The sequence below is a fragment of the Phalangium opilio genome, unplaced genomic scaffold (assembly GCF_054372755.1).
Source record: "Phalangium opilio isolate 3A_F unplaced genomic scaffold, DU_Popi_V2 ptg000217l_1, whole genome shotgun sequence".
Classification (NCBI taxonomy): Eukaryota; Metazoa; Arthropoda; class Arachnida; order Opiliones; family Phalangiidae; genus Phalangium; species Phalangium opilio.
In genome coordinates this window covers 1,617,041-1,638,450 of record NW_028324218.1, presented here as the reverse complement: position 1 = coordinate 1,638,450, position 21,410 = coordinate 1,617,041, and the positions used below count along the sequence as shown (strand labels likewise).

At 38.5% G+C, this 21,410-nt stretch overlaps 3 protein-coding genes and 1 pseudogene across 15 annotated transcripts; 1 reads left to right on the top strand and 3 right to left on the bottom strand.

The window, feature by feature from the left end:
- Window positions 1–264: 264 nt before the first annotated feature.
- Window positions 265–20,148, top strand: LOC149615504 (uncharacterized). 13 transcript variants are annotated; one of them, XR_016376093.1, is made up of 26 exons: window positions 5,968–6,108; window positions 7,805–7,901; window positions 7,967–8,146; window positions 8,224–8,333; window positions 8,890–9,036; window positions 9,096–9,437; window positions 9,508–9,650; window positions 9,720–10,072; window positions 10,818–10,903; window positions 10,971–11,043; window positions 11,108–11,359; window positions 11,429–11,631; window positions 11,694–12,051; window positions 12,146–12,328; window positions 12,630–12,779; window positions 13,216–13,353; window positions 13,791–13,928; window positions 15,277–15,426; window positions 16,895–17,057; window positions 17,124–17,153; window positions 17,218–17,321; window positions 18,015–18,042; window positions 18,107–18,497; window positions 19,437–19,570; window positions 19,657–19,738; window positions 19,815–20,148. XR_016376093.1 is itself a non-coding variant. In XM_089857522.1 (25 exons), the coding sequence occupies exons 3-25, from the start codon at window positions 7,815–7,817 to the stop codon at window positions 19,453–19,455; spliced, it is 3,828 nt and encodes a 1,275-aa protein (XP_089713648.1). In that variant the 5' UTR covers window positions 265–382; window positions 809–935; window positions 7,805–7,814; the 3' UTR covers window positions 19,456–19,766. The 13 variants fall into 13 exon arrangements, 9 of the variants coding, with proteins under 9 accessions (XP_089713648.1, XP_089713649.1, XP_089713653.1 ...); XR_016376095.1 differs by having other exon boundaries at window positions 18,107–18,195; window positions 19,815–20,146; XM_089857522.1 differs by lacking the exons at window positions 5,968–6,108; window positions 19,815–20,148 and adding exons at window positions 265–382; window positions 809–935 and having other exon boundaries at window positions 19,437–19,766.
- Window positions 376–1,102, bottom strand: LOC149615507 (G patch domain-containing protein 3-like). Its single transcript, XM_089857530.1, has 3 exons — window positions 980–1,102; window positions 787–915; window positions 376–716 (listed from the first exon to the last, which is right to left on the bottom strand). Exons 1-3 carry the CDS (start codon window positions 1,064–1,066, stop codon window positions 678–680), a joined length of 255 nt encoding a protein of 84 aa, XP_089713656.1. The 5' UTR covers window positions 1,067–1,102; the 3' UTR covers window positions 376–677.
- On the bottom strand, window positions 1,163–2,049 carry LOC149615506 (G patch domain-containing protein 3 pseudogene; annotated as a pseudogene).
- LOC149615505 (uncharacterized) lies at window positions 2,563–4,744 on the bottom strand. Its single transcript, XM_089857529.1, has 2 exons — window positions 2,882–4,744; window positions 2,563–2,765 (listed from the first exon to the last, which is right to left on the bottom strand). Exons 1-2 carry the CDS (start codon window positions 3,153–3,155, stop codon window positions 2,563–2,565), a joined length of 477 nt encoding a protein of 158 aa, XP_089713655.1. The 5' UTR covers window positions 3,156–4,744.
- Window positions 20,149–21,410: the final 1,262 nt, after the last annotated feature.

The window sequence follows — 21,410 nt, the reverse complement described above, 5'->3', positions numbered from 1 at the left end:
ATATGATATTTTGAAATTAATTCCGAGTGTTTTTAGTTTATTTAATGATAGAATCTACTTGTAAACGTTTTAGCCAATAGACAGTTTAGTGCGTTTGTACTTCCCGCGAAGGCCAATCAAAAAATTCCTCTAATTAATTAACCTATGCTAATTACAGAAAGAGAGAATATGAATCGCAGCTTTTAACCTCGGCGCTTTATTACGTGGTAAATTAAATCAAATCATTTAGGAAACATTAATTAGTTATCAAATTAATTAATTTAGGGTGCTCAACTTGAAAGAAAAACGGCTGAAGAAAGAATGCGTCAAATATCTCCTCAAGCTCAAACGTTTCTTTCAAGGCAACTTCCAAACGTTTAAATATACCAAGTGTTGCCACAAGGTAAATTCATTTCTTACCCACGCTTGTCGTCTTCTTTGAATATTAAGAGCAACTATGCCAATTCCTACGTTAAAAAAAAATTATTTACCGCATGGTCTTTTGAAATCAAACCCTTTTTCTAATTAATATCTGGATTTAATTAATTTTACCAAAAATAATAAGCAAATCCCGCAATGTTGCATGATTAATTTTAGAACTATTTTTACGCGAGCAATTAAAGACTAAATTATACAAATTTTATATAGTAATTTTAAGGTTAAATTAGTTAGTTTAATAATTTTTTTTAAGGAAATATTTATATAAACTTTAAAGTTCCAACTTCTCCCCCTGAAAACTGTTAAATTAATTGCGTCAAAAGTAAATAAAAACAAGTGTAAATAAGATGAAACAACAATTATTCTCACCCAAAATGCCTTTTTATCCCAGGGTTTTTGGCCAACATCAATTATGGGTTGCGCTGGTCCAATAATGGTCTTTCCAAGTCCATCACCTTCATTCCAACTTTGTTCCTTCATAATGCGTCTACCGAAACCCTGCAAGAACGTCAAAAAGGGTAAGTACGCAATTCCTTACCAACACTCTTCTTGGTACACTCACTTTCGCGTATCGTTCGAAACCACCAATTTTGCCCGTATCGCGTTGAAAATCGTTAGTGCCACTTCTTAAACTAGTTTCTTGCCTCATGGCCTTTGGCGTCTTTGTCACCAGCGCCTTAAGAAGTTAGGAAATATTTCTTGGACTTGTGATTGGATCTTAATTTACCTTGTTCGTAATAAATACTCATATCGACGTCATCGGCAGTTTTTTCATCAAACAATACTGGGCATCCGTGTAGGAAAGCAAACCAGATCCACCTTTTTCCCATTTGAGTTCAATCTCTTCTTCAAAGAGACGCTCTTTGGCGCGCTCTTGACTGCGTGTTACGTCATTATGTAGGCTTTCGTGACGTTCCCATTCTTTGCAAGTATCATTGTCGTCGTCACTCTGCCATTTATAAACTTATGGAAGCCTCAAGTAGTTACCCCTGATTGGCTAATATCCTCTAGCGGCGGTTCATCCTCTATCGGTTGTTGTTTCCTGTCCACGAACTTATCAGTAATTAGATGCAGGCTTGGAAATAAGGTTTATTTCTGAACTAGTCCTCCGGACCAGTGACCCCTGATGTCTTAAATACGAAACTGGTCCCAATTTAATTTTCTACTGGTCCCAGGACTTGTGGTCGTTCTCTCTTCCAAAAAAATCTCCCTCGGCTTAGGGTTGTATACACAACTGGACTCCTGGAGTCGAAATTTATGTTAAAATGAAAATAATTAAAGAGGTCCCCATAGCAATTTTTAATAAACTAGTCATTGGGAGCAGTGACCCGCGCGTTTTGAATAAAAAAAGTGCTCCAAGCTATTAATAAACTGGTTTTTGAGATGTCCCCTCGATGTCCTGACGAACTCGTGTTTTCCATCTTGGGTACTTCCTGTCCCATTCTCGGCTGTCCACTTTGGTCCATAATCGAATGGTACACTACTGTACTTTTGTTTGGCCCTCGATCGAGGGAATTCCAAGCCCAGTTTCCCAATTACCGAAGAAGGTAATCGGCATTGACGTATTAGATCCATGAAGACTTTAGTCGGGGTACCAACGTTTCCATTGGGCATACCAATAGGCGGGTGCATTTCAATTATAGTTTTTTAAAATAGGCATTTCACAAATATTACTTTTAAGCCCCATGACTCGAGTGCAAAATACGGCTAATAAGGAACTCCCATACTTTGATGATCCAAATATATTTGATCCGCATATACAACATTTTAAACACCAGTATAAAAACCTTAGAGTTTCTAATACAATTAACGATTTATATTAGAATGATATCAAAAATAAAAGGGAAGACCGTTTCTTCATTTTTTGTTTGCATGTACTCCCGAGTGTTGCGGGTTGAAGTTTTACAGGCGCCCATAGGAAATATATGGAGTGAATTTCCCCTGGATGTCGGCTACCATTCGATTATTACGTTCATTTGAAAGTAAGAATATTACCAGTATTTTATCGACAAATAATGTTATATAATATTAGAAAAATTAACCGTAATTAATTTTTAATTTGCATGATGTTTCTAAAAACCGTATTTTCGTGGATTTCTCGCGATTGTGGTTCGTGAGAATGACTTATATGCAGCCCTTAGCGGCTCAGCCCTGGTTCACAGTAATTGAATTGGGGTGATCAACTTCCATCACCAGCAAGTTTTCGCCATTGGTTTTCGCCTTCCAAAGGACCAAAGCAGGCTCTTCGGGAAGCAAAGGCTCAAATTGGTAAGGTTGAATATTGAATTCTTCCTGACCATCATCCGAATTCGAATTTTCCTCACTCCATTGGCGAATTTCAAACGATCCTATTTACAAACAACCAATGAATCATAGTCCCCTTAGCGACGTCACTACGGGGAAAACAAGTTGGCCGGTATTCCGCGGTTGGTTTGAATTTCAAAATATCTAAGGTACTTTTTACCTCTCCGTGTGACGTAGTCCAGGAGAGGTTCTGTAACGGCCGTGTCTGTGTGTGTGTGTGTGTGTGTCTGTGTGTCTGTGTGTCTGTCCGTTGTTACACCCACGTGACCGCGTTCGCAGTTTCCAAATCGGAGCAAACGTGTTCGCCATTTCCGAACTGCATTCACAGTCACGGAAACGGCTCCTCTACTTGAGTTCTCACACCACCATCTTCTGGTCCTCGTCCATTCCACTTGGACACCAGTCTGTACATACTGGCTACTAATCACCACCATCTTCTGGTCTTTGTCCAACCCACTTGGACACCAGTCTGTACATACTGGCTACTAATCACCACCATCTTCTGGTCTTTGTCCAATCCACTTGGACACCAGTCTGTACATACTGGCTCCTAAACACCACCATCCACTAGTCTTCCGTCTATTCCACATAGACACCAATCTGTATCATTGGCTTCTAACACCACCATCCACTGATCTTCCGTCTATTCCACATAGACACCAATCTGTATCATTGGCTTCTACTCCATTATCATCGTTTGGTTTTAGGATATACGCGGCGATCAGCTAGGGTTACGAGAAACGTCTAGCCTCCCTAAGGTGGGATCGCCACCAAAGGTTTTCGCAATTGCGCTTTTTCCTTACTATTATAATGGAAACGAATCGTATATATACCCCAAAATTTGAAGAAAGTGGGCAAGAGGGGTACCCTTCACTTTAAACGTCAATATTAGCAAAGTTTGAGATGATATTAGGTATAACGTTATTTTAAACGATTTAACTATTATTAATATTAATTATTGAAGATTAAAATAATTAAAAATAATTATGTATATTTATTTAAATATTAAGGATAAACCTCTCGTGCAAAGAGAGAGATTATCATCGCCTCCTATATCTACCAAGGCCCGTGCATGCGATATATTTCATTCATTGCCTCCTATATCTATCAAGGCCCGTGCATTGCGATATATTTTCCAAAACAACAACCAAAATGGGAAGCTCCTCTCAGAAACATAATAATTTCTTTTCTCTGTATATGAAATGAAAATATGGATAATATTGCGCTCCTTGTTTAATGGTATCAATCTTTGCCTGTCTATTAATATTTTACGTAGTAGTAATACGTTTTTAGCGAAGTCTAGAGAGGATAGACATAAGCGAGATTGTTTCGGAAAACAAATACTGCTTCCACTAATGGGTTTCTACTCCTTGTTACTCTTGTTGTCTGTGTGTGTCCGTCCATTGTTACACTAGTGCGTCGCGTTAGCAGTTAGCCTTGTGTTGATGTGTTAAGAAATCATACAGAACCTTAATATTCCCTTTTTCCATAATATAAAGTGAATATGTGGAAGTATTTTTCGTAATTATGATGCATTTAGTACTTTTGTAGCTTTAAAGCTCTGTTTCATTTTGATATTCCAAAGATGTTTTTTTAATATTGTTATTTGAAATGGCTGTTTATATATTGCTTAAGCTATACTACATCTGTATATAGAATAATCCTTGGTTTAGTGATTTCATGAAGCAAACTAAGACCTAGACTCCGGCGTGTATAACAAGTACTATCCGCAGTAGGCTTAGTGAAACAAAGAGTAAATAATTGAGGCTTTGATTTTCGTGTCTGAAATGAACAGACATCAACGTTTCAGAGTGAGCCGAAAGTTAAATACACTCTTAAATAATAATAATAAGATTAGTAAAAGGGCTAATGGTAAACGGGTAGTATCTACAGACTTATTATTCTCTTTATGGTGCGCATTGACTATTAGTGCGTCTAGCTACAATTTAGCTTTGGTGTTATTTAACGTTAACATTCATGTTGGCAAACTAAGTATATTGTTGAGGTGAGGTGAGACGAGACGATAGTGTTTACACTGCAAACCAGTTGTGAATGTAGCTTTCAGAATATAGGGTAAACAGCTGAAGCGTAGACTTCATTTCCTGTTCTTTTCCCCATTGACTGATTTCCATGTGTCCAAGATTTATCCTTATTGGATGTGAAATGTCGCCTGCTTTACTGTACATTCGCTATGTTTGGAATACTGCTTCAATATTTCGTAAATTTTTACTTCAAAAAAGTGAAATAATTCCATATCTAGGTAAATACGTTTGTAGTAGTAGACCTCTTGACACGGAGAGGTAATATTTTGGTTTTCCCAACTTGTCTTAATTTTAAACGTTTTAATTCGATTTTTTTTTGGCACACATAATTTTAGGCACATTTTTTTTTACCTAAAACTGCCCTCATCATGTACTAGTCGGAAAACATTGAGAGTATCCCTTTAATATTTTATTTTGGCCTATTTTCACCTACTTTGATTGGATTAGAATAAAAATTAATTGACCTGACTTTTTTATGAAACGTTTCTCCGAAAATTTGGATTCCCTTAAAAAACTGGAAAAGGAGAATGTTTCTTATGTTGAAAGGAATTTAAAATTAGAAGAAGTAAGATCCTTAATATTTTATTTTGGCCTATTTTCCCCTACTTTGATTAGATTAGAATAAAAATTAATTCACCTCACTACTTTCGAAACGTTTAAATAGGAATTAAGCAACTGCTACAAGTATTTTTTTATAAGGCGCGAAACGAAGACCTACGCGCCATTCATTACGTCACGTGCAAAGGTCACGTGGGATAAAACGGGTGCCGCCCCGAGATACCTCTCTCACTGTCACTGAATAAAATAGTTCCCTTATTATTAGGTCATATTTGAATGATAAATCAGTAAAAATAGATTTAAAATTTATTATAAAAATCGAAACTTATCTCGTTTGTACGCAAAACTATGATGTAAATTAAATATCACGTGTAATTAGTTTTTTATAATAAATTATCTCGACCAATAGGAATAGAGTACCTCGCCTCCGTCGGCTTTCGCGCGCTGGGCAAGCTTTGCTTTTGTCTACAGACTTCAAGTTAAAGACATTTTTGGGGTGGCTTCGTCCGTAGCGGCTGTCAGTTCGTGGTGTAGTAGTTTATTTTTAGACGCCGGTGTTCAAGTGCGGCTGTCATTTGCGGCAAAACGACAGATATTCGTATAGGTTTTACCTGGTGTTGCGTTCTCTACCTTTTCGGCGCTAGTTACACCTGTCAGTTCAGACTAAACCAGTAAGCCTTGTGTAGCTTTATAGTGCATCGTACGGTTTTACCTGAAATAAACCTGCGCAACTTTACTTAGCATCATTGTGCGGTAAAATAAACCCCCAAACTACGGTTCATTATCCGTGAGTAAACCGTTTTTGTGTTTTTAAAAGGGTGTGCTTTGTCTCTAGACGCGTTTTTAGGGTTTCTTTTGTACGGCTTTTTGGCAAGATTGATTCATAGGTACGTGAGAACAATGTCAAAAATTAGGTTTAGCTCTTAGCCCTAGACATTGTCTTGTCTCTTATCCCCTCGTGTTATGACCCCCCCCCCCTTTGTCAAAGACCTTGGATATAATATTGTAGGCCTGCAATAGGTAAAAATATAAAGTAGGAGGAGCTAATTGAAAAATATAACAAATTGTCACGAGTCAAGTTCAAAGTCTGGAGAAATGACGCTCGCGCTCAAATTCGTAAGATCTTGGAAAGAATGCGCGTGAGGAAATTTGTTTTCTTGCAATAAGATATTGTGAAAAAATTCTACATCCATGGCTTAACAATAAAAAACCAGGCTCACGTCACGTGCAAAATCGCGCGCAACTGTGATGACGATTTCTTATTTTTTAACAAGTTATATAATCACCTATTTTTTTTACGGTTTCCCAAAAACTTGGTGGGTACATGTACGCGTAAGGTGAACATCCGTTTCGACCAAACAACCCACTATTTAGGCCTAGCGAACTCTCATCAATTTTATAAGTTGCGTGTGTTGTTTTTTTATGCCAAGACTCGCCGAAGATATACTTCGTAATTAAGGAATTCCATTGGGGTATGAATTGGGAATATTTTTATTTTCGAATTTTTAAGTTAGGCTTAGAGAAATTGTCGATTTTTTTATGTTTTTAAATATTTGGCTTCATGAAAAGGTTTCTCAATGCTCCTAGGAGCGTATCAATACGCTTGGTTTTATCTGCAAGCGTGTGACACTGTCATTTGATTTACTTAAGATTCTAAAGATTAAAAAAAACCGGGGGAAATACTTAACTGTGTTGGGGCTAACGAAGGGTTTAAAAATTGTAACCGAGGGGCTACTCACTTCGGAATTGATAGTTTACACACATGGAGGATTCATACCATTTACACCAGGAGGCAGGGCTACCTTAAGGACAAAAGCAGACGGGTTTCTGTCCTCCAGGTAGCTTGGCCTTCTCGTGATTGGTGTAAATGAATCCTCCATGTGTGTAAACAAGTTATTAGTAGATGCAAATTATGAATTCATAGTGACAGACTAAAGTGTTTTGCTTTTGTTACTTCCATTCAGATTGGACAAAATGCGTGATATCATTCTTACAAAATATTTTTAAATGATTATACCCCCAAGAACATTTGAGAAGGGTTCTTTCGGGAACTGATGTAGTGTTTCTCAGTAGAACTATTGATACCCTTTAAAACGGGAGGTTGGGCTACTTGGTGGACAAAGTGTAGTACCAAGTAGCCTAGCCTCCTGGTGTAATGGTATCAATCCTCCTAGTCTGAAAACGATGTTACAGTTATCATAACAGCCAAAAACTAGACGCTGAAATAGGCTAATGGCACATCATGTTATTGCTTCATACAGTCAAACTTGGAGCACTTTCCATGTTCTATAATTTAAGTAGACCTAATTTTACTTGAGTCATTCACTCTGTCAAATGAGTTCAGACCCACGACCTTTTCAAAAACCTTTTCATTAGCTTATTAAACCAATGTATCGCTTCTGATTGGAGTGTATAGCCCCTCTTTTTTCTAAAGGAAATCTTGTACCTTTGAAAAATTTTGGGTTTTCTGGTTGGGTTTGTAGATGCTGCAAAATGCTTAGATTTATAAAAGGGAAAGGACATCAGCCTAGCGCTGAAAGGTTGTTGAAGTTACAAAAGGAGTTGTCTCAATTTTCAAAGGTATTGTGGTATTTTGAGGGGATTAAGTGATATGAAACTTTTTACTGAGAAATTTCAACAAACAGACCATAGCACACGGCTTCCCACATCGCCCAAGTGCATTAGCATGGGACCCGAAATTAAAATTAACGGCTATTGGTACCCGTAATGGGCAAATTAGGGTTTATGGGAAACCAGGTGTGGAATTTAGTAATCAACACGAAAATGAAGCTGCCGTTACTCGTATTCAGTTCTTGGAAAATCAAGTCCGTAGTCTATGTTTTAGTCTTTTAGCAATTCGGAGACTAGTTTTGTTATTAAATTATTTTTAATTGGACTTTAGGGAAGGTTAATTACCCTTCTTGATGATAGTACTTTACATTTGTGGCAAATTGATGTTAAAAATGATAAATCCGTCTTAATTGAAGTTAAAGAGTTAGATTTAGAGAAGCGGTAAGTTAAATTTTGTGGCTAGAAGACAGTAGTTGAAGTTTAAACATTACCTTTTACAGTAAGTGATATCTAGTTTATTAGGGAGAAGGTATCAGATGCCTAAGTATTCGCGCGCCATAGTCCCAGTCCCCCTTTCAAAATACAAAACGGGGGGGGGGACGTAAAAGGAGGACGGACTATTTCGCCTCTCCTCAGTCGGAAAATACGTAATTTTCGTCATTCGCGTCGCGCTGACGTGCACGAGTTTTCAAGAACCAATGAGATGCTGGTTGTAATTTAGAGGCGGCGGGGATTAACTCCGGACCTACGTTTGTAATCCTGGAGTTAAAGCTGGAAATGTGCCGAATTTATACCTTCTCCCTAGTAAACTAGATATCACTTCTTGCCTTGAATCTATTTTTTTTTTTTAATCATTCTCTAAATTTTCACAAGAACGTAATGTTTGATCTATTGTTAGTACAGAAAATGATTATTGTGAACGCAATATTTAAACTTCAAATTATTAGCTTCAGCTAAAATATTTTTAAGTATTTGGGCACTAATTAAAATATTTTAGGCTACAAAAAGTATCCGCGACTTGCGTACGGTCCAATAATGAGCAGCTATGGTTGGGAAGCGAATCGGGCAACATTTACACTGTCGATTTACTGAACTTGAAGGTTCTTGAGGAAGAACTTATTTGCCAGGATGTAGTTATGCACAGGTATCTTATCCTTATCGTCCAGGACTCTTCAATAAGACTTAAACAAACGAACTTTCTAGCGTTCCCGACGACTTTAATGTCAACCCTGGCGCGGTTGAAGCCATTTCCCAACACCCAGCCGATTCGGATAAGATTTTAATTGGTTATAATCGCGGTTTAATCGTCTTGTGGGATTGTGCTAAAATGGCCGTTGAAAGTACTTTTGTGGGCAATCAGCAGCAGTTGGAGTCCATTTCGTGGAGCAGGAATGGAACGTCTTTTATTAGTGCCCATAATGATGGCAGCTATATTACGTGGGATGTTTCCGATCCATCCAAACCAAAGGAAAAGCCTCAATGGCCTTATGGTCCATTTCCTTGCAAATCCATCACGAAATTGGTGTTGAATGCTGGGAAAGACGGGTACAGTTGTTAATTATTGATCTATAAGTATTTCGGGTTGGGTTTTAAAGGTTATTTTAAATGAAATTAGGGATGATTTCATCGTATTTACGGGTGGTATGCCTCGCGCCAGTTATGGCGACCGACATACTTTGTCCATAATCGGTGGTGAAAAACACCAAGTTCTCGATTTTACTTCCAAAGTTGTTGACTTTTTTACGATAGATGATGATGGTAATATCAAAATAATCTCTTATTTAGCCGCCTATTAGTTAAAACTAATGACTTAAGTTAATTTTGCAGAATTAGGTAGCCCCAAAGCTTTAATAGCTTTAGCCGAAGAGGAGATAGTTGTAATTGATCTATTATCGGAAGGGTTTCCCCAATTCCGTCTCTCTTACCTATCCAGTCTTCATTCTTCCGCTATTACCTGTTGGCAACATTGTGGCGATGTACCCGAAGAGTTATGGAATAAAATTGTCGAAGCCAGAAAGAAACAGACTGCTGATGAACAGCGGGTAACTTTCCTACAAGCTCTTTCAGACGATAAAAATTCCCGTTTGGAGACGGAATTAGAATTACAAAATAATCCAAGTTCTTCGAATTCATCCGAGATGGACTCTATGGAGGATATCCTAGACAGTCTTATAGTTTGGGTAAGTCTTGGCTTTTTGTTAATGCAAGGAAGTTGAAGGAAGGAAGATTAGAATGGCCCTTTAATAATAAGACCTGTATAAAATAATCTACCAGTTTTTGTGTGATTAATATGATCTCTTCCAAACTTAATAAATCATATACCAAATGAAAGCTCACGCCTTCCTCTATTCATTGCACACAGTGTGCGCAAACAATAATTAACATTAAAAAAACTAATTATATATATAGCAGTGCCAAAGGCTTTGCCGGGACTCGCTGTGATGATACACGCAGCGGCGCCGCACTTAACCAAACCAAACCTACCCTAAAATAACGTGTAAATTATGTAAAAATAAAATAATTTATGCGCAATGAATTTTGTTAAAATTACCTTAAATCATAGATTTTAGCTTTGGTTTGGTTTTATTAGGTTAGGTGCGTTTTGTATTTTTAAAAATGCGATTCTTTGATCACTGAAACTTCGAATGTTTGAAGCTATATTTATATTCATTTTTTGGTAACGGGCGTGCGTGTATCATCACAGCGAGTCCCGGCAAAGTCTTTGGCACTGTTAAATATATAATTAGTTTTTTAATGTTAATTATTGTTTGCGCTCACTATAATGGTGTGCAATGAATAGAGGAAGGCGTGAGCTTTCATTTGGTATATGATTTATTAAGTTTGGAAGAGCAGGGGCTATTCTTAAATTTTGCCAAACTAATCACATATTGATTAGAAAATATTTAAAATTAAATCCCTTATTAGATCAAATCATTCGAAGTTCAAGCGCCTCACAGCACCGCTTTTGAACTGTCCGATGGAGTAGCACTGGCACAGGTGCTGGCTCAAATGTAAATACACGTTAGTGCTTGCTTAAAAATATTCAACTTTTCATATAATCCTCTTAATAAACTACAGTGAGCCAAAATATTTCAATTCCAATTGGCTTGATCGCATAAAAAAGGCCTCTTTTTCTAATAGCGAAATCAAGGTTTGCTTTAAATACTCTTTATAATAGTAACTGAGAAATAATAATTTTAAACCGTTTTATTTAGCGAGGAAACCTAATCGAAATTCTCAGCCGCATCCATCGCTATAACATGGAGTCATTGGGAAATGAAATGTTGAGTCTGCTCGAGCCAAATGTCAATGAAATTGTTAAGAAACAAGATCCCACGGAGTTTACCTGTTTGTTGCTGCTCGTATTAGGATGTGCAATAAATTGCTCTAACAAAGAAATTTACTTGGAAGCCATTTATGCTTTGGAGGTAAATGCCCGAGAAGTTGTTATGAACGCCATCAAACAGGTATCGGATCTTTATTTTCTTCCCGAAAAATAACCGTGATTAAATAATAAAATAATTTAAATCCTTTAGCTTCACAGGACGGACCTCACGGAGGTGAACAAAATACCGAAATATCTTCAACTAGATCATGAAGCAAGGAAAAAGTTAAAATCTCGATGCCTGGAGCTAGAAAATAATATTGAAATTGTTAAAGATGAAAATAAAGCGTTACTGCTTAAACTTGAAGAGCTTAGCGAGAAGCTTAAACATTCCGAAAATCTACAGGATCCTAGGTTCGTTAGAGACTTTAGGAATTTATTTCTTAAACTCTTAATTCTTGATTAAACAAATTTAGCACCGAGGCTGGAAAACGGTTTCAAGAAAAGAATCTTAGGGTACAAAGTTTACAGAAGGAAGTCTTCCAACTCGAAAACACCATATATGGATACAAGGCGGAAGTCGAGGTCTTGAGGAAAGAACTGAAAAATTTGCAACTGAAAAATGAAGAGTTAAGGAAATGCGCGGAGATGGTTGTACCTCTTAGGGACGACGTAGACATGTTGCGATATAAAGCTGAAAAATTTGACCAGCGTGAACATGTAATTGAAAATTTAAAAATTAAGCTAAGTGACTTTCAATATGTCAAAAAACAATTGAAAAAATCGGAAATAGAGAACAGCACCTATTTTCAAAGGAATTTGAAATTACAAGAAGTAAGATCCTTAATATTTTATTTTGGCCTATTTTCGCCTACTTTGATTAGATTAGAATAAAAATTAATTGACCTGACTATTTTATGAAATGAAGAAAAATGCAGAATTGGAAAATAAGGTCCGAATGTCCAAATTAAAATTAGAAGAGTTAAATATGAGACTCTTTGAGGAAACTCAAAAAGCCTTAAAATTTCAATTGGAGGCCAAATGTTTCAGCGAAAAACTGGAGCTGGCAAAGCAGAAGGTTATTGATGAAGTTAATTTAGAATTCGAAGAAGTAAGATCCTTAATATTTTATTTTGGCCTATTTTCACCTACTTTGATTAGATTAGAATAAAAATTAATTTATGAAATGAAGAAAACTGGCCAGATGGAAACGTCCAGATTTTTGGGAGTCGGGTAAACTTGGGGTCCTGCAAAATCCCCAAAATTAGCTTTCGGGTCCAATTCGGGTCTTTGTTTTTCCTTAAAGTCCAATAAAAATGCTAAATTCCAAAGCTGAGCCATTATCCCATAATAATTCATTCCAAGCTATTAATAAACTGGTTTTTGACCCGTAAACCTGTCTTATTTCCTAGCCTGCTATTACCAGCGTCGGTGCGGATTCGCTGGAAGACCTGGATATCTTTGCCGAGAATTTGGAGGAAACCGAATTAGAATTGCCGCAAAAGAAAACCAATTTGAAACAAAAAAGAAGGTCCCTTAGCGTCGGTTCAGGGCTAGCGACAGTAAGTGAATTATTTTAATTAATTTTTCTAAGGGGGGGGGCTTATTTAATTTGTACTGAATTATTAAATTTAAATTGGAGGAATCAAACGCAAAATATACATATTTATAACAAATACAGAAAGATAGACTCGATCCTGGGGTAGGTTTGGAGGACCGGGTAGATTAGCGTTTCAACAAAATCATTTGAGACGTAACAATTGCCCAGATGGAAACGTTTAAAGCAGGGCTGTGCGGCTCCAGATTTTTGGGTGTCGGGTAAACTTGGGGTCCTGCAAAATCCCCAATATTAGCTTTCGGGTCCAATTTGGGTCTTTGTTTTTCCTTAAAGTCCAATAAAAAAAGCTAGATTTCAAAGCTGAGCCATTATCCCATAATAATTCATTCCAAGCTATTAATAAACCGGTTTTTGACCCGTAAACCTGTCTTATTTCCTAGCCTGCTAATACCAGCGTCGGTGCGGATTCGCTGGAAGAACTGGATATCTTGGAGGAAACCATATTAGAATTGCCGCAAAAGAAAACCAATTTGAAACAAAGAAGAAGGTCCCTTAGCGTCGGTTCAGGGCTAGCGACAGTAAGTGAATTATTTTAATTAATTTTTCTAAGGGGGGGGGGCTTATTTAATTTGTACTGAATTATTAAATTTAAATTGGAGGAATCAAACGCAAAATATACATATTTATAACAAATACAGAAAGATAGACTTGATCCCGGGGAAGGTTTGGAGGACCGGGTATATTAGCGTTTCAACAAAATCATTTGAGACGTAACAATTGCCCAGATGGAAACGTTTAAAGCAGGGCTGTGCGGCTCCAGATTTTTGGGAGTCGGGTAAACTTGGGGTCCTGCAAAATCCCCAAAATTAGCTTTCGGGTCCAATTTGGGTCTTTGTTTTTCCTTAAAGTCCAATAAAAAAAGCTAGATTTCAAAGCTGAGCCATTATCCCATAATAATTCATTCCAAGCTATTAATAAACCGGTTTTTGACCCGTAAACCTGTCTTATTTCCTAGCCTGCTAATACCAGCGTCGGTGCGGATTCGCTGGAAGAACTGGATATCTTGGAGGAAACCATATTAGAATTGCCGCAAAAGAAAACCAATTTGAAACAAAAAAGAAGGTCCCTTAGCGTCGGTTCAGGGCTAGCGACAGTAAGTGAATTATTTTAATTAATTTTTCTAAGGGGGGGGGGGCTTATTTAATTTGTACTGAATTATTAAATTTAAATTGGAGGAATCAAACGCAAAATATACATATTTATAACAAATACAGAAAGATAGACTCGATCCTGGGGTAGGTTTGGAGGACCGGGTAGATTAGCGTTTCAACAAAATCATTTGAGACGTAACAATTGCCCAGATGGAAACGTTTAAAGCAGGGCAGTGCGGCTCCAGATTTTTGGGAGTCGGGTAAACTTGGGGTCCTGCAAAATCCCCAATATTAGCTTTCGGGTCTTTGTTTTTCCTTAAAGTCCAATAAAAATGCTAAATTCCAAAGCTGAGCCATATTAAACAATATTAATTAATAACTTGCTACTTATTAAATTATTCAATTATGAAAGGCAGAAGTGTTGAAACGGTAACGTCATGAACTGGACCCTTTGGGGATTTTGTCAGACTCTTGGCGGGTATTAGCAAAGGCTATTTTTTCCTTCAAGCTCTTTTAGACGATAAAAATTCCCGTTTGGAGACGGAGAATAGATTGGCCAATCAACGGATCATGGAACTAGAAAATCAGGCGGCTTGTAAATTCAGGCTTGGAAATAAGGTTTATTTCTGAACTAGTCCTCCGGACCATTGACCCCTGATGTCTTAAATACGAAACTGGTCCCGGGACCAGTGACCCTTCCCCAATTTATATTTCTACTAGGGATGTCAAAAACCGACCGGTTTAACCGAAAACCGGTTTTTCCAATTCCTGAGCACCGCTTTTTCAATTCTTCGGTTTTAATCGGTTTTTTAAAATGAAAACCGAAAACCGAATCGTTTTTTTTAATTCACAAAATTCAAACTTTTCCATTTTCGTCACTTGGAGCAATATCAAAGGAGACATTGATGCGTATATTGCAATTTTTGGTCTTTTGAGTTTACGTTATAGTATCGCATTTTTCAACATTAATCATAAACGACCGGATAAAAACCGGTATTTTTGTCCAGTTTTTTGAATCGGTTAAACCGGCCATTTAAATTATTCGGTTAACCGAAAACCGGTTTTATTCTGGGAAGTTGACATCCCTATTTTCTACTGGTCCCAGGACTTGTGGTCGTTCTCTCTTCCAAAAAAACCTCTCGGCTTAGGGTTGTATACACAACTGGACTCCTGGAGTCGAAATTTATGTTAAAATGAAAATAATTAAAGAGGTCCCATATCAATTTTTAATGAAAGTAGGAATTAATAAACTAGTCATTGGGACCAGTGACCCGCGCCTTTTGAATAAAAAATGGGGTCCAAGCTATTAATAAACTGGTTTTTGACCTGTAAACCTGTCTTATTTCCTAGCCTGCTATTACCAGCGTCGGTGCGGATTCGCTGGAAGACCTGGATATCTTTGCCGAGAATTTGGAGGAAACCGAATTAGAATTGCAACGAAAGAAAACCAACTTGAAACGAAAAAGAAGGTCCCTTAGCGTCGGTTCAGGGCTAGCGACAGTAAGTGAATTATTTTAATTAATTTTTTTAAGGGCGCTCATTTAATTTAATTTGTACTTAATTATTAAATTTAAATTGGAGGAATCAAACGCAAAATATACATGGAGAATTGATTTATCGAATATAGAAAGATAGACTTGATCCCGGGGAAGGTTTGGAGGACCGGGTATATTAGCGTTTCAACAAAATCATTTGAGACGTAACAATTGCCCAGATGGAAACGTTTAAAGCAGGGCAGTGCGGCTTCAGATTTTTGGGTGTCGGGTAAACTTGGGGTCCTGCAAAATCCCCAAAATTAGCTTTCGGGTCCAATTTGGGTCTTTGTTTTTCCTTAAAGTCCAATAAAAAAGCTAGATTTCAAAGCTGAGCCATTATCCCCCATAGTGTAATTCATTAAACAATATTAATTAATAACTTGTTACTTATTAAATTATTTAATTATGAAAGGCAGAAGTGTTGAAACATGCGCGGTAACGTCATGAACTGGACCCTTGGGGATTTTGTCAGACTCTTGGCTTAAAATTGGGACTCGGGTACCCGCACACCCCTGGTTTAAATAGGAATTAATCAGATTAACGGACGAGATTAAGACGTTACGTCAAAATACTGCTGATGAACAGCGGGTAGCTTTCCTTCAAGCTCTTTTAGACGATAAAAATTCCCGTTTGGAGACCGTTTGGAGACGGAGAATAGATTGGCCAATCAACGGATCATGGACAGGGCCGGAAATAAGAAAAAATTCTTATAGGACATGTGTCCAGTGACCCCCTGTTTGACTGGAAAATTTATAGGACATTGTGACTTGAGAGTGTAAAAATGGTGTGGCTTCTCCATAGTCAAGCTACCAAAACTTCGGAAAATTGGTCAAATTATGGGACATTTTGAAATTTTATTGGACAATGTCCAGTGTCCTGTGCTTATTTCCGGCCCTGATCATGGAACTAGAAAATCAGGCGGCTAGTAAATTCAGGCTTGGAAATAAGGTTTATTTCTGAACTAGTCCTCCGGACCAGTGACCCCTGATGTCTTAAATATGAAGCTGGTCCCGGGACCAGTGACCCTTCCCCAATTTATTTTTCTACTGGTCCCAGAACTTAAAGTGGTCGTTCTCTCTTCTAAAAAAATCTCTCTCGGCTTAGGGTTGTATACACAACTGGACTCCTGGAGTCGAAATTTATGTTAAAATGAAAATAATTAAAGAGGTCCCCATATCAATTTTTAATAAAAGTGGGAATTAATAAACTAGTCATTGGGACCAGTGACCCTCACGTTTTGAATTAAAGTGGTCCAAGCTATTAATAAACTAGTCATTGGGACCAGTGACCCTCACGTTTTGAATTAAAAAAGTGGTCCAAGCTATTAATGAACTAGTCATTGGGACCAGTGACCCTCGCGTTTTGAATAAAAAAAAGTGGTCCAAGCTATTAATAAACTGGTTTTTGACCTGTAAACCTGTCTTATTTCCTAGCCTGCTAATACCAGCGGCGGTGCGGATTCGCTGGAAGACCTGGATATCTTGGAGGAAACCATATTAGAATTGCCACAAAAGAAAACTAACTTGAAACAAAAAAGCGTCGATTCAGGGCTAGCAACAGTAAGTGAGGAAAAAATACTCACTCTTGAAGAGAAATGTAAGTAAAACTCGCTTGCTTGTTAGACGATTCATTTACAATTCAATTTTTTATTTCGAAAAACAGATCCACTGTACCAAAAGCCGTTTGATCTTGGTAAGAACGTAAACTAACCTAACTTCTTAACGTTAACTAAACGCTTCTTTATCGTTATATAAAGGGTACGAACGCGAAATTGTTATACGCCTAATTCCCGGCAGAAATGACACCGATGTGTATTATTATCCGCCCATCAGTGAGCCTGGTCAAGTTCGTGATACGCTGGTGAGTTCTCGCGTTAAACTGTAGTTTAAAGGCCGAGTTCCAGCGAAAAGGATTCTAGCTAACTGAGCATCGAAACGAACAATGGAGCGACCTCTCAGATTTTGCGAGGGAAAGTTATGAGGGTTCTAGCTGAATAAAAGCCGTGCAATGTGGTTCTAGCGAACTGAAGAAAAACAATTGAAAGCGGTTTAAATTTTTCCTTGCAAATTTTTGAATTCCTCTGAAGGAAACTCTCTTATGTTTATCTTCAATTCGCTAGAATCGCACGGCTTTCAGTTAGCTAGAACCTCAAATTTAGCCACAGCAGGGAATCTAAAATCTGCACAGTCACTCCGTTGTTAGTCTCGATGCTTGCTTCTCAGTTCGGAATCCTTTCCGCCGAAACTAGTGCCTTAAAGGCAGAGTTCCAGAAAAATGGGTAAACTGATGGTAAATAATAGAATGTGGGAGGGATGCAAAAATTCGAAACGACCAAAAAAATTATTGGCCTATCTCCAGTTCTCTAGAAGAGCGAAAATGGACACGTTCGCGTCCCATTGTCTCAACTAGGAGGATGGATCGGTATTTTCACCTCTATCCTCCTAGGTCTCGATGTTCGCTGTTGAGTTTGCTCGCGTTTTGGAACTCGGCCTTGAATAGTCTTAATTTTACCTCGTCAATAAAAGAGGGATTAAGTTTTGGTTTTTATTATAGCGTTCGATGCCCGATGTTGAAAAGCATCGTAAGTTAATATTTAAAGCTGAGATTTAATCGAAATTTCTAATAATTGAGCTTGATTTTTGCAGTTCGAAAATCTGAAAATAGAAATAAAGGATTGAAAAAAGAAAATTTTGTATTTTTAAAATTTAAAATATCGAACAGTCACTTAGAAACGGTGCGTCCTGCAAGGGACCTACGGAGCAAGGAAAGCCCACAGAGCACGAAAACCCCACAGAGCACGAAAACCCCACAGAGCACGAAAACCCCACAGAGCACGAAAACCCCACAGAGCACGAAAACCCCACAGAGCACGAAAACCCCACAGAGCACGAAAACCCCACAGAGCACGAAAACCCCACAGAGCACGAAAACCCCACAGAGCACGAAAACCCCACAGAGCACGAAAACCCCACAGAGCACGAAAACCCCACAGAGCACGAAAACCCCACAGAGCACGAAAACCCCACAGAGCAAGCGGTAGGTGCTAATTGGTGCGAACTTAAGTAGCTGGTACCATTGGAAAGAGAATAATTTGACCTATCACACCCTGAAAACATTTGTTATAGAAACAATATTCCTGAATTTTGTAAATTCTTCTAATATTCTTTTTACTTTCGTTATAAGGATGTTGAAGTAATTTTTTAGTTAGATTACCTTTACATTAAACCCAGCGAATGCCACGCACACATTTTGTATTCGGGGAGATTGGGTCGCTATGAAATGTTCAGATTCAAATAACCCGACTTATGTAAGTTTTCCCCGACTCTTTTCTATGACTTCCCCTAAAGTGGCGCGAATCGCGCGATGTATCAGGCTACAAAGATCACTCCTAGATCAATAAGACCCCAGCTTTCGAAGAATTTCATTAAACAAATATTTATCATTGCAACAATTGCGACAATATCGTATTTAAGCGGCCAGTAATTTAACTCGCGAGTACAACTACTGACGCCTAGTTGAGCGGCCAGACACCTAACCTGGCCTAATCTCGTTTGAATGTAAGGATATATCTGTACTGGCCTCGTAATTAGGACACCTAGTTTAAAGACCCATGTAATGCTCCCCCATTTCGTTTTTAATGTTTATTCGCGAACCACAAAGTATGCCCCTCTTTTCACGGTAGAAAGACGGTAAAATAGCAATATTTTGGAAAAGATCATAACAACGAGGCTGATTAACAATGGTTAGTTGCAATCCAAAGTCAGGGTTATTTGAATATTGACATTTTAACGCAACCTGATCTCCTATCTTGCTTGGAGCTCCCCGAATATCAAATGTGTGTGTGTGTGGCGTTCGCCGAGTCTCATAACCTAAGTGCCAGCGCACAAACTATTTTATTTAACGGTCTTAATTTTTAAGGTTACCTTATTAACTGGTTTCGTAATATTTTGCGTATATGTTAATTTGTATTTTCAGATCAAAAAAGAATTTGTGAAAAAAAACCCAGGATTTGTCGTTATCCAACACGAACTTGGAAGAGGATCTAGTCGCATTATCTGAAAAAATAGATGAAATGTCGGCCATTTTGGAAGTTGAAGACTAAATAAGATGTATATATATATTTTTAATGAATTATCCAAATTTTATATAGTAATTTTAAGGTTTTAGTTAAGTTTAATAATTTTTTTTTTTTAAGAAAATATTTATATAAACTTTAAAGTTCTTGGCCTTTTCTCCCCATGAAAACTGTTAAATAATACAATGACGCAATGTCAAAAGTAAATAAAAACAAGTGTTGCTTGCTGTAAATAAGATGAAACAATTATTCTCACCCAAAATGCCTTTTTATCCCAGGGTTTTTGCCCAACATCAATTATGGGTTCCGCTGGTCCATCACCTTCATTCCAACCTTGTTCCCTCATAATGCGTCTACCGAAACCCTGCAAGAACATCAAAAAGTGTAACACACTCTTCTTGGTACACTCACTTTCGCGTATCGTTCGAAAGGTCCGGGAGAAATTTGAAAGTAGGGATGTAAGGTCCGGGGGAAATTTGCCAGTAGGGCTTGTCAGCTCCGGGGAAATTTGCCAGTAGGGCTTGTCAGCTCCGGGGCAATTTGCCAGTAGGGCTTATCAGCTCCGGGGGAAATTTGAAAGTAGGGAGGTAAGGTCCGGGGGAAATTTGAAAGTAGGGAGGTAAGGTCCGGGGGAAATTTGAAAGTAGGGAGGTAAGGTCCGGGGGAAATTTGAAAGTAGGGATGTAAGGTCCGGGGAAATTTGCCAGTAGGGCTTATCAGCTCCGGGGGAATTTGCCAGTAGGGCTTATCAGCTCCGGGAGAAATTTGAAAGTAGAGATGTAAGGTCCGGGAGAAATTTGAAAGTAGGGATGTAAGGTCCGGGAGAAATTTGAAAGTAGGGATGTAAGGTCCGGGGGAATTTGCTAGTAGGGCTTATCAGCTCCGGGGGAAATTTGCCAGTAGGGATGTAAGGTCCGGGAGAAATTTGAAAGTAGGGCTTATCAGCTCCGGAGGAATTTGCCAGTAGGGCTTATCAGCTCCGGGGGAAATTTGCCAGTAGGGCTTATCAGCTCCGGGGAAATTTGCCAGTAGGGCTTATCAGCTCCGGGGGAAATTTGCCAGTAGGGCTTATCAGCTCCGGGGGAAATTTGCCAGTAGGGCTTATCAGCTCCGGGGGAAATTTGCCAGTAGGGCTTATCAGCTCCGGGGGAAATTTGAAAGTAGGGAGGTAAGGTCCGGGGGAAATTTGAAAGTAGGGAGGTAAGGTCCGGGGGAAATTTGAAAGTAGGGATGTAAGGTCCGGGGGAAATTTGAAAGTAGGGATGTAAGGTCCGGGGGAAATTTGAAAGTAGGGATGTAAGGTCCGGGGAAATTTGCCAGTAGGGCTTGTCAGCTCCGGGGAAATTTGCCAGTAGGGCTTGTCAGCTCCGGGGAAATTTGCCAGTAGGGCTTATCAGCTCCGGGGGAATTTGCCAGTAGGGCTTATCAGCTCCGGGAGAAATTTGAAAGTAGGGATGTAAGGTCCGGGAGAAATTTCAAAGTAGGGATGTAAGGTCCGGGAGAAATTTGAAAGTAGGGATGTAAGGTCCGGGGAAATTTGAAAGTAGGGATGTAAGGTCCGGGGGAAATTTGAAAGTAGGGATGTAAGGTCCGGGGGAAATTTGAAAGTAGGGATGTAAGGTCCGGGGAAATTTGCCAGTAGGGCTTATCAGCTCCGGGGGAATTTGCCTGTAGGGCTTATCAGCTCCGGGAGAAATTTGAAAGTAGAGATGTAAGGTCCGGGAGAAATTTGAAATTAGGGATGTAAGGTCCGGGAGAAATTTGAAAGTAGGGATGTAAGGTCCGGGGGAATTTGCTAGTAGGGCTTATCAGCTCCGGGGGAAATTTGCCAGTAGGGATGTAAGGTCCGGGAGAAATTTGAAAGTAGGGCTTAT

Coding starts and splice junctions, on each gene's coding strand:
- LOC149615507 (XM_089857530.1), bottom strand. CDS start 1,066: ATGAGGCAAGAAACTAGTTTAAGAAGTGGCACTAACGATTTTCAACGC. Junction 916..979: donor GTTTCGAACGATACGCGAAA/GTGAGTGTACCA, acceptor ACGTTCTTGCAG/GGTTTCGGTAGACGCATTAT. Junction 717..786: donor GGGATAAAAAGGCATTTTGG/GTGAGAATAATT, acceptor TTAATTTAACAG/TTTTCAGGGGGAGAAGTTGG.
- LOC149615505 (XM_089857529.1), bottom strand. CDS start 3,155: ATGGTGGTGATTAGTAGCCAGTATGTACAGACTGGTGTCCAAGTGGAA. Junction 2,766..2,881: donor GGACTACGTCACACGGAGAG/GTAAAAAGTACC, acceptor GTTTGTAAATAG/GATCGTTTGAAATTCGCCAA.
- LOC149615504 (XM_089857522.1), top strand. CDS start 7,815: ATGCTTAGATTTATAAAAGGGAAAGGACATCAGCCTAGCGCTGAAAGG. Junction 8,147..8,223: donor TTCAGTTCTTGGAAAATCAA/GTCCGTAGTCTA, acceptor ATTGGACTTTAG/GGAAGGTTAATTACCCTTCT. Junction 15,427..16,894: donor TCGGTTCAGGGCTAGCGACA/GTAAGTGAATTA, acceptor CTTATTTCCTAG/CCTGCTAATACCAGCGGCGG.